The sequence below is a fragment of the Capra hircus genome, chromosome 6 (genome assembly GCF_001704415.2).
Source record: "Capra hircus breed San Clemente chromosome 6, ASM170441v1, whole genome shotgun sequence".
NCBI lineage: Eukaryota > Metazoa > Chordata > Mammalia > Artiodactyla > Bovidae > Capra > Capra hircus.
This window is the reverse complement of record NC_030813.1, coordinates 61105479-61117817: the sequence shown is the minus strand read 5'-3', so window position 1 is coordinate 61117817 and position 12339 is coordinate 61105479. Positions and strand designations below refer to the sequence as shown.

The window sequence follows — 12339 nt, the reverse complement described above, 5'->3', positions numbered from 1 at the left end:
AAGAAAACATGAGTGTCTATATATTATTCATATATTCAGATATATAATTATGAATATTATACACACATATAGTTTGTATATGTACACAAATATTAATATTTTACGCACATACATAGTGGGACATTATTGAGCCTTAAAAAAGAAGAAAATCCTGCCATTTGTGACAATATGGAAGAACCTGGAGAATATTATGCTGAATGAAATAAGCCAGGCACAGAAAGACAAATATTGCATGATGTCAGTTATATGTGGAATCTAAAAAGTTAGATGTATCTTACATCAATAAGACATATCCTGACTTAGAGATGCTCAAACGTGGCAAATATGCCCCTTGGAATCAATGAAATACGATAATCCATGAAGACCTTTAGGTACAATTTGTGATGCTATGATGCCAAGGAGACAAAGTCCTCAAGCACTTCTTCACTAAGGGTTATCTTACTAGCACACCTCACCCCAGTAATATTTTACTTACACATGACTAACGCAGAACTTCAACTTTCAAGAATGCTTACGTGGGAATTCCCTGGTGATCCAGTGGCTAAGACTCTGTACTCCCAATGCAGGGGGCCCAGGCTGAACCCCTGGTCAGGGAACTAGATCCCCCCCCTACATGCTGCAAATAAGAGTTCGCACGCTGCAGTGAAGATCGAAGATCCTGCATGCCACAACTAAGACCCCATGCAGCCCAATAAATAAATAAATATATAAAAAGGGATGCTCACATTTCTGGATGCAAATTCTACGTGGCTTAACACTCAAATATTAAACGCTCAGATGACCCAAATTATCTTCCCTTAAAATGGTGCTTTAAAGATTCCACACTGTTGACACTGTAGCCACAATCAATATTTACTGGATTTTCCATGTGTCAGCACTTGACATGGATTATCTTCCTTGGCCCTCAGAGCAAGCCTACAGAGGTATCTACAGGTATGATTCCCTTTATACAGGTGAGGAAGCTAAGGCCCAGGAGGCAAAGTGACCTACCTGGAGTCACTCAGCTAGTAGGCAGGGGAGGTGGAACCCTGCCCTGTGCTGGCCACCTCGATTCTCCGTCCTCTGGGCTTGGAGTCACACCCACATCCAAGCTGTCCCCAGTATTTAGCGGGTTCAATCCCTAGGTCGGGAAGATCCCCTGGAGGAGGGCATGGCAGCCCACGCCAGTATTTTTGCCTGGAGAATCCCATGGACAGAGGAGCCTGGCGGGCTACAGTCCACAGGGTCGCACAGAGTTAGACGTAGCTGAAATGACTTCGCACGCATGCACGTTAAAAGGTATTGAGCCATAAGAAGCAATCCAGAACCTGAGGGTCTCAAGTTTATTGCTGAAATGATTCAAACTGCCTTTTCCACATCTTTTCCTTCTCATCCATTCTACCTCATTCTTTTCATTGTACCTCTCACCCATTTATTATGCAAAAGATGAGAACTCTCTGGAACCTCTCAGAAAAGGGGGCCAGTTTAGCCAACTCTCCATTTCCCAGGGTGGCTTGAGACTGAACCACTCCCAGCCATCACCTTGTCTCAGGGTTTTTCATCCAGTCCAGGTTCTGAGGGGGGCAGGGCCCAGCACAGTATCTGGCACAGAGCAGACGTGCAATCCATGTCAGGGAAGCACATGTTAGATGCATTATTTATGGGATTTATACTCTCAAGCTTGGTTTAAGTGCATATTAGTCATAAAAATCAGCTGTTACTAACAAAATGTTCAGGATAAATTAAGAGAAAAAGCAAATGGCAGCACATTTTGAACTATAAGCCCCACAAAATATTTTATATACACTGAGAAAAAGAGGAGGACATATTTTTAAAGAATCTTAATTTCTGAGTGGCTGGAGTAATAGCTAGTTTATATTTTCTTTACAGTTTTCCAAATTCTGCAATATAACAGTCGCCTACCAGGCTCCTCTGTCCATGGGGTTTTCCAGGCAGTAGTACTGGAGTGGATTGCCATTTCCTTCTCCAGTGGATCTTCCCAACCCAGGGATTGAATCCGGGTCTCCCGCATTGTAGACAGACGCTTTACCATCTGAGCCACCAGGGAAGTCCATATATATACATGTAGACAGACTATGGCACCCCACTCCAGTACTCCTGCCTGGAAAATCTCATGGACGGAGGAGCCTGGTGCACTGCAGTCCATGGGGAAGAGTTGGACACGACTGAGCGACTTCACTTTCACGCACTGGAGAAGGAAATGGCAACCCACTCCAGTGTTCTTGCCTGGAGAATCCCAGGGACGGCAGAGCCTGGGGGGCTGCATAGTCCAGTCTATGGGGTCACATAGAGTCAGACACGACTGAAGCGACTTAGCAGCAGCAGAAGCAGACAGACTATAGGTACTCAAGATGGGTTAGTCTTTCAGTCGTGTCTGATTCTTTGTGACCCTGTGGACTGTAGCCTGCCAGGTTCCTCTGTCCATGGAATTCTCCAGGCAAGAATACTGGAGTGGATTGCCATTTCCTTCTCCAGGGGATCTTCCTGACCCTGGGATCGAATCCGGGTCTCTTGCCTTACAGGCAGATTCTTTACGGCCTAAGCCACCAGGGAGGCCCTAGGTACTCAAGGGAGATCCCCAAAGCCAGTTTAACTCCTGCCAGGATACTCCATCCTGAAGGCTTGTTAATGTTGTACTCACAATATTACTTCAAAGGAAAAGAGTTCAAAACGGACAGTTTTAACCAGTGCTGATAGACTCAGACTTGCCTGAAACACCCCACCTTGCTGGAAACTGTTTTACGACCCACACTTCCCTTTGGTTCCAGCTGAACAGAGGAGAAGCCTTCCCTTCTCCAATTGGTAAAACCGTCTCAAGGATGAAAACAAGTAAATAAAAACAGATTCCCTGGACACGAATGAATGAGAGCACAGAAAGGTTGCAGGAGCCTAAGCCAGAAGTTGGCTTCCCCTTGACTGAGAACACCATCCAAGCTGGCTCTGGTGTCAGACGGAGCCCTGCGGCCACGGGTGGGAGGTGGCAGTTTCCTGGCTTGAGAGGGACATGGTCTGGCCACAGATTTATCTGACATCAGACTGCTTGTTTTAACAAGAAGCTTACTGGGGGACCAGCCCAGAGAGCGGCTCTGTGGGATGAACTGGAAATACAACGCAGTGGAGGAAGGATGGTCCTGAGACCCAGGGCTCGAGTGGTCCTCCTCCTAGGACGGAAGAGGTGCCCGAGCTTGGAACAACCATGCATCCTCTCTGTGTCAGAAGATGCAATGTCCAAGGTGGTCCCTCCCTGAGCTACTATTCAGTGACTCTGATGGATTTCCCGGCTCCAGTCTTGAATAATTTATCTGGACACAAGCCTGGAAAGTCAGTTTATTTATGTCTTGGCACCAGGACCCAGGTGCCACATATGCCACGCACGTGTTTTCCCCTCTCGCTTTTATGTTACCAAAGATCCATTTTCACTGGACGAAAGAAGATCTACATGGAGAATCAGCCTTTCCATTTGTTAAGCTTTTTCTTTTTGCTTTAAACATTCCAGACCAAAAATTATCCAGGTCAGATGGGCTAGGTTTGATTTTTTTTTAAATTTTCCCTAATGTATACTTTCTTGAAGCCTGGAAACACTTCTATACCCTAATAACTTTAATGACTTAAAAAGAGCTTTAAATCTAATGCTCTTGCAACTACTTCTAGATGGAGAAAAACAGCTTCTGGAGAAATGTTTGTGACATTTGACATCTAAAAGGAATCTGCAGTTGGTCACAGTTTAAGGAAAACAGCACCTACTCAAATGCCTTCACCCTGCTCTCACTGCAAAATGAAATGTTTCAAGAAAGATCTGATTGTTTTCCTGGATCAGAAAACAGTAGTCAAGTACTGAATTTTCCAGAAGAAGGCCAAGAGCTTTGTCACGGTGGAAATAACAGATCTATCTTGTTTCTTAGTTTGAGAAACCCAGATGAAGTTGTTTAGATACCTGAGAGCTGAGTCTGGCAGTTGGTCCATGAGGCAGAACTGCCACAAATCTGGTGGGAGGGTGCCCGCCTATGGGGAGGGTGTGCAGGACGTTGGTTGGGATGAGCTGTCAAGAGGGCGCTGACATGGTGGGAGGCCTGGGAGTCTCGGTGGCAGAGGAAGCCAGACTTGGGAAAGAGTGAATAACAGGAGAAGCAAAAAAGGGCTGCAGGGAGAAGCCAGTGAACACCTGCCAGGGCAATCGTCTTTTGGAAAAAGCTGTTCAGGTCTGCCAGTCTCCTAGAGAATTACAGCTGAAGCTACTGGCGGGCTGAGTTGGAAGCCGACAAGGAACTCGCCTCCTGTGTTTGAAATTCACATCTGTTTAAGATGGTGATTTTGATGACTTGACTCTAACCTGAAAAACTTTGTACCTATCACCCTTTCAGGCTTATGAAAAATATATGGTAACTTTCTTTCTCCCGTTTGCTGAATGACAATGTTAAAACTAACTTAAGGGCACCTCTGTGAGTCACTGTGGCGTCATGTTAAGCGCCCTGTACACATGAATTCTCATGATAACCATTGGATGCCTATACTGTTACCATCCTTATTTTAAATATAAAGTGAGGTTCAGGTGGGGTTTGAACTTTGACTTAGTGCATGGGGTACTTAAGGTATTTTAAGGAAGGTTCGTTTTTGGCACCATCAAGGCAGGAAGAGATTCAATTGTAAGTATAATTCACAATGGATCAAGAAAACACTGAATTATCTTTAAGGGAGACATAGAACATCTTTTGAGACATTTGTCTGTAAGACCTTAGATTAGAAGATCTTTCAAATTCTTCTTCAGTCCTGGATTCTAAGAGTCTAGTATTCATGCTATGATATGATTTTCTTAGAGGAGCCAGTGTTTTTAAATTCAAAAAATATAGTAAGAGTCAGATTTCCATTGGGAAATATCTCAGGGATAATCGGGAGGGGTCATGGGAGCCCCAGCCTCTCTGGTTGCATGTACAGCACCTAGTCACTTTCATCAGCTCTTCGCCCTGTGATCCCTCTGTGGTCCTCTTATGGAGGACCATGCTGTCCACGCCTTTGCTTCTGCTCCTCCCAATACGGAGCACAGCTTGTTTACTCCCTCAACTCCAATGCAAATCCCACCAATTTCAAAATCAAATCTCATATGAAACCTTCCCAGCTAGACTAACCCTGACCGATAATGATCTTACTTTTTCTCTGCCACCTTATATCCCTCTAGCCTTCTCTCCCTATTGTTGTTGTATCCCTATCATCTAGCACTTCATTAAATATTATCTTCTATACTTTCCCAGTTGCTTTATGTTAAGTGCTTTCACACAGGGATTTCCCTGATGGCTCAGTGGTAAAGAACCCGCCTGCCAATGCAGGAGACACGGGTTCAGTCTCTGACCTGGGAAGATCCCACAAGCTGCAGAGCAATTAAGCCTGTGGACCACAACTGCTGAGGCTACGCTCTAGAGCCTGGGAGCCACAGTGATTGAGCCCACGTGCTGCAACTACTGAAGCCCACACGACCTAGACCCTGTGCTCCGCAATAAGAGAAGCCACACAATGAGAAGCCTGTATACTGCAGCTAGAGGGTAGCCCAGCTCTCTGCAACTAGAGAGAGCCTGAGCAACAGCAAAGACCCAGGAGATCCAAAAATAAAGAAATAAATAAAAGCAATTTTAAAAAAGTTGGGCACAAAGCAGGTCGTTCATTCCTTCATGCTTACAAGGTAACAGCCAATCCCTGGCATGACAATGGCTATCGCAATTTCTTTACCTTAAAGGTGATTCAGCTGAACATGATCTGGAGTTTGTTGGCATCGATTGATATAACCAGAGTATTTAAAAATTAATAACAAGCCAAACTTAATTTAGGATCTATTTCTAAAGTAACAGTCCATGGTCCTAAGAGTTTCAAACAAGAAAGATGAGGCGGGAGGAAACAGAAGAGACGACGTAATATACAAAGGTGGCCATGCTGAGCCAAGATGCAGACTTGCGCCCTGTCGCCCACTGGAGCCCAGGGGCCACCCTTCTCTGCTGCTTGGCCTCCTGGCCTGAATTAATGCTCCTGCCTACTGCTGCGATGCCCTTTGAACGGTTCCAGCTCGCCCTGGAGGAACTGTGGCATTTTAGTAGTGGGGGAGGCTACTCCTCTGTAAAGAGTATATCTGTGGGGAATGCAGTTTTGGGAAGAAAGACACTATTTAAAAGGAAGAACACTATTCCTTTGACAGCCCCACGGAGCAGGGCAAATGAATTAGAAACAGCAAATCAAGTCCAAGCTGGGAAAAAGCCCTGGGAGGCTGTGAAGTGCAGCCCCCTGTTTTAAGCTGGTCACCATATTTTTGTCATGACCAATGAATTCTACCGTCTCAGAGGGAATATACTGGCTGAAACACAGTCAAGAAGTGCTTTTCTTGGAATATGGAGAAGGAAGGAAAATGAGGAGTAGGTTTACTGGAGAAGAGATTCTTTCAAAATACCTCTTAGGATAACATATGCTGAATGGAAAACTTTATGTGTCATAAATTATTAGCGAGTATGAAGTGTGTTTTAGCCAAAATTTCATGCAGGGCAGCTAACAACTTGGCTTGTAGCCTAATAGGTATATACATGGAGTTATCTACCCAGAAAATAATGTAATATCCCTGTCATAGTTAATTCAAAGCTCAAGTACTAGGTGGTGGTTTAGCACTAAGTCGTGTCCGACTGTTGTGACCCCGTGGACTGTAGCCCTCCAGGCTCCTCTGTCCATGGGATTTTCTAGGCAAGAATACTGGAGTGGGTTGTCATTTCCTTCTCCAGGGGAATGAATCAAACTCAGGTCTTATGCACTGCAGACAGAATCTCTACCGACTGAGCCACCAGGAAACAAGGTAAATAACTGCTATAACCTCTTCAGAACCGCTGTGGTCTAACGAACTAGAGCTTGCTCCTAACTAGGCGGCTTTCTTCCTGAGTGAGAGGCTCTCAGGCTCTCCCATGAGTTGAGACCTTCATCCTGAGGCTTCCTAGGGTCACGATGGTTTCCAGAAAAAGGTCCACAAGGCCACATTTTGTTGGGTACTTTCCTGGTTATACTGTATAAACTCCTGAAATAACACAATTTCTTTCAGATCATCTAATTTTGCTTCTCCTGAAACAAGATACTTTTGGGACAATGTAACCAGTTGTAACGTTGTTCAATCCATCTTCTCTTTGCCATTAGCAACTGAAGCAGGATAAGTACTATTAAAGTGGAAAGTGCCTGGCAGTAAGAGGGACTAGGCTATTTTCTTTTTACGTTGCTCATTGTAAAGATAAGAAACTAAGTAATTACTGAGAACAAATAATTTTTTGAGGGAGGTTTAGTAAAACTCCAAAACCAACAAACAAAACTCCCTTCTCTTCTGTTTATGATTCCATACAAGATGGGTAAAGCTTTCTTCCCCAAAGGGTTAGAAGCTTTGCACAAGAGAGATTAGTTGGTGTAGGAAGTTTAGGTCTTATATTGTCTGGTTTCTTCAACTTTTCCTTTACCTTCTGTTGGGAAAAAAAATCTATCCGGTCAAGGGCAGGGTGACCTGCCAAATTGACAATGAAATGGTCGGAGGGCAGAGTGTAAAGGTAGAAAATGTACACATGCCTGACTGCAGAACCTTGGGATTTGTTCCTGTGATTAATCTACTGTGCTTGACTGAGCCCTGTGTGCCTCTGTTATGCGATCAGGGTGGCTCCCACAGTGCTGCTTCTCCAAAGAACAGCAACAGAGAGCTGTTCAATAGCATGTGCAAAGGGCCTGTGGCCTGACAGGTACAGGGCCCAGAATGAGTCAGGGAAGGGCATTTATGAAGGGACTTATAAAACAGGCTTCCCAAGCGGCTCAGTGGTACAGAATCCACCTGCCAGTGCAGGAGACGTGGGTTTAATCTCTGGTGCAGGAAGGTCTCTCAGAGAAGGAAATAGAAACCCACTCTAGTATCCTTGCCTGAGAAATCCCATGGACAGAGGAGCCTAGCAGGGTACAGTCCATGGGGTCACAAAAGAGTCGGACACAGCTGAGGGACTCAATACTTTTAGAAACACTCAACATTAAAAGTGCGGCAAAAGAGAAACAAGAACAGAATTACTAACTGTCCCAGAAAAGCAATCCCACCACTGTAATGTCTAATTAATCTGGGGGAACTTCTCATTTAAATTAAAGAGCGTAAGTTCATGTTATATTTGGCCAGCAAAGTTCCCATACTCCTAGCAAAACTCAACATTCCCTCTCATGATAACTTGTAAGAACTCTTCAGAGGTGGTCACATTTATGCAAATGAAAGGTGAAAATAAATTCCAGTTGGAGGGATTCGGCCTCCACCCCGATCACAAAGCCTTGCTCCTAGAGACCAGCAAACATGTTGCCATGGTGAGGAAGTTATTTTGGTCTCTTCCAATTTGAATCTCTTTCTAGGGCTTGAGCACTGCAGGGAAGAATTACATCCTTTCAACTCCTCTGAGAAAACATATTTTATTCTTCAAAAGACAAATCCTGGAGATAAGAAAAATAGTATCTAGTGCTCCAGGTGGGTTTAGCTAGCTGGGTTATTTAATTTAGCCCTGAAGCTGGAAGACAAGTTTTCCTCTGAACCAAATCTTTCCAGGTGCTGGGGGAAGAAATTTTGACAGTTGCCTACCCATCCAACCCCCCGCATCCCTCACCTTGATAATTCCAACCCTAACACTATAAATTAAAATCTCAGAAACCAGCCTCTGGTGAGGACAAATTGAGGTTGAATAGAGTCCAGATTCTATCCCCAAAGCCAGGCGGCATCCATGGTAGTGACAGTTTCCGTTTGATCAGCAAAACCAGCATGAACCCTGGTGAGAGAACTCAGCAGAAAAGCGTAATCTTCTTGATGTTTTATACTCCAAAGAGGCAAATCCAATGTTATTTTGAGTTCTCTCGTCTGCTATTCTGAATTATCCTACATTTCTCAGCTCAATCATTCGTTAGTAATTACAATTACTCTGGATTTCAGGGGCTAAACCAAGAAAAAATTAATTTGATTTTTAATGAGTTTTTTAAAAAGCTAGTAAAAAAGACCCTTTTATGCATACTGTCAAGGATGGAAAGCCACATTCTGATGGCACCAGCAATTTTCAAATTACTTTAGCAAGTCTGATGAGGTTGAATAAACAGAAAATAAGGTATTTCAGATACTTCCTTTCCTTGTTTCGTGGCCGCACTGTGTGGCAAGCGCGTGGGATCCTAGTTATCTGACCAGGGATGCGAACTGTGCCCTCTGCATTACAAGCACGGAGTCTTGACCATGGACTGCCAGGACAGGCCTTAGAGACTCGTTTCTTTTTCTGTAACTCTGGACACCAATCACGGAGAGACAAGACAAAGTTTTTCACTCATAATATATGACACCTTCTGCTATCCTCCTCTGCTACGGCGTAACTGTTAGTTGCTCAGTCGTGTCCGACTCTTTGTGACCCCATGGACTGTAGTCTGCCAGGCTCCTTTGTCCATGGAATTCTCCACGTAAGAATACTGGAGTGGGTTGCCGTTCCCTTCCCCAGGGAATCTTCCCAGCACAGTGATGGAACCCACATCCCCTGCTTTAGCAGGCGGATTCTCTACTGTCCAAGCCACCACGGAAGCCCAGGGGCTGAGCTGTGTCCTTCCTCAAATTTATATGTGGAAGTCCTCACCTCCAGTATCTCAGAATGTGACCTTATCGGACATAGGATTTTTGTAGATGTAGTTAAATTAAGATGAGATCATACTGAAGTGGCGTGGCATGTGCCTGCCCAGTCATGTCTGACTCTGCAACCATGTGGACCGTAGCCCACCAGGCTCCTCTGTCCCTGGGATTTCCCAGGCAAGGATACTGGAGTGGGTTACTGTTTCCTTCCCCGGGGAATCTTCCTGACCCAGGGATCGAACCTGCATCTCCTGCATTAGCAGGCGGATTCTTTACCACTTGAATCATACTGGAGGGGAGCCCTAAACCGGTATGTCCTGTGTCCTTATAAAAAGGGGTAAATCTGGACACAGACAACATGCAGGGAGAGTGTCACGCGAACACGAAGGCAGAGATCGGGGTGGTACACCTCCAGGGCAAAGAATGGCAGAGACTGCCAGCAGATGCCAGGATCAGACTCTCCCTCACAGATACCAGAAGGAATCCACCTCGACAACACCTTGACTTTGGACTTCCAGCCAGCAGGACTATGCTTCAACTAGGAGTACCATGCGTTGTGTAGGCCACTTAGTTTGTGATACTTCATTATGGCAGCCCTAGCAAATGAATATACTCACCTAGAAAGAAATGATCATGATCAGGACCTACTTATTTTAAAAAAAAATAAATTATTTCAAAAAGGGGGGAAAAAAAAGTTTGCTTCTTACTGTCAGCTCTTGGGGAAGAGAACTTGGCTTTTTTATGTTGATCTCAATGCTGTTGCTGTCTTGTTTCAGCTCCACGGGGGACCCATGCACTCTGGCCACACCTTCAAACATCTGGGATTTGGTCAACGAGGGGGCAAGTGCCACCGTGGGACACTCTCTTTCCTTCTCCTCCTCATCACCATGAGTTGTCTCTCCATTCATGGTGACTTTCCCATCTACCTGTAAAAACCAGAATGAACAAGAACATGCTATTCTCCAGTGAAAGATTATAACAAAATAACATGTTCAGAATCATCTTAAATCATTAGCATTTAACAATCATAGTCCAACAAAGAATAAGTTCTCATATATGTTTCCGTCAGTCTAGAAAGCAGGGCTCCCTTAAATGCCATCTTTGAGGGCTTCTTTAAAAGGTGGTTGGGTTTCTTTAAAAGGTGGTCTGCCTTCTCAGGTCACTTCATGTTAGATTACATTTCATGCTCAACTTACTGGGGGTCTGCTTTTATTTTGTAGTGTAGAAAATCAAGGGATCTTAGGTACAAATAAATGACGCATATTTGGGTTCCAGTAATTTTTCATGTAAGCTCTGTGACTGCTATTTCACAATTTTGAGATCTTTTCTTCCTAATCAACATATAAACTAGGTGGAGCTCATCTTAGATCAGGAATATTTCACAGGTTATTCTGTTATGGTTGAGGGCAATGAATACTTTTTGCAAGCAATCACAGAGGGCAGGGAACCTGGTGCGTTACTATGTTACAGTAAATTCCTGTGTGCGTGTGTGCGTGCATGCTCAGTCACTTGTCACGTCTGACTCTTTGTGACCCCACGGACTGTAGCCCACCAGGGCTACATGGGAATTCTCCAGGCAAGAATACTGGAGTGGGTTGCCATACCCTCCTCCAGGGGATCTTCCAGCCCAGGGATCGAACCCTCATCTCCTGCACTGCAGGTGGGTTCCTTACCCAGAGCCACCTGGGGAGCCCCACAGGAAATTCCTATTTCTAGTTAATTTGACCATCTCAGTATTTTCAAGAAAAAGAGGCCATGCACATTAAAATATCTTTGTTTTGCCCCCATGTCTAGGGCCGGTGGTGGGAGCAAGAAAGAAGGAGTGAGGGTGGTTAGTCTGACTTATTGAAGGTACCTGGAAATCTCTTTCAAGTCTGACAGTATATAGAGCGGTCATGAGAGGAAGCCCTGCAGTGAGGCAACCTGAGTTCTGGCTTCACCACTTAACAGCCATGTAATCTTCAACCTCAGTTTCCTCCTTTCTATGATAATCAGTCAGTTCAGTTCAGTTCAGTCGCTCAGTCGTGTCCGACTCTGCGACCCCATGAATAGCAGCACGCCAGGCCTCCCTGTCCATCACCAACTCCCAGAGTTCACTCAAACTCATGTCCATCGAGTCGGTGATGCCATCCAGCCATCTCATCCTCTGTCGTCCCCTTCTCCTCCTGCCCCCAATCCCTCCCAGCATCAGAGTCTTTTCCAATGAGTCAACTCTTTGCATGAGGTGGCCAAAGTACTAGAGTTTCAGCTTTAGCATCATTCCTCCCAAAGAACACCCAGGGCTAATCTCCTTTAGAATGGACTGGTTGGATCTACTTGCAGTCCAAGGGACTCTGAAGAGTCTTCTCCAACACCACAGTTCAAAAGCATCAATTCTTCCGCGCTCAGCTTTCTTAATAGTATCTCCTTAATGATGCTATTATGGTATCATTTATGTATTAATATATGCACAGAACTTAGAACAGTATCTGGCATATTTATGTATATAAATGTTAGCTATTCTTATTACTAAGCCTTCTAAAATCTTTTAAAAAGAATAGAAGGGCAGATACTAGTTATAGATTATTTACCTTAAGTCAGTGTTTTGTCTACTGTCTGTGATCCATAAAATTTAAATCACAACTGAGCACACACACATAAAGATAACTGAAATGGAGTTTAACAATTAATATTTACCTTTTTATATGTGATGCACTATACTGTTTTTAAACATCATATTC

General features: G+C 44.4%; 1 protein-coding gene across 14 annotated transcripts in view; it reads right to left on the bottom strand.

Annotated features, from left to right (window-relative positions):
• LIMCH1 (LIM and calponin homology domains 1) overlaps positions 1-12339 on the bottom strand; it is a 360061-nt gene that overhangs the window by 36510 nt on the left and 311212 nt on the right. For all 14 annotated transcript variants that reach the window (XM_018049399.1, XM_018049400.1, XM_018049401.1 and 11 more), the window contains one exon: positions 10327-10545. In XM_018049399.1, coding sequence (XP_017904888.1) covers positions 10327-10545 — 219 coding nt within the window. The remainder of the gene's footprint in view (positions 1-10326; positions 10546-12339) is intronic.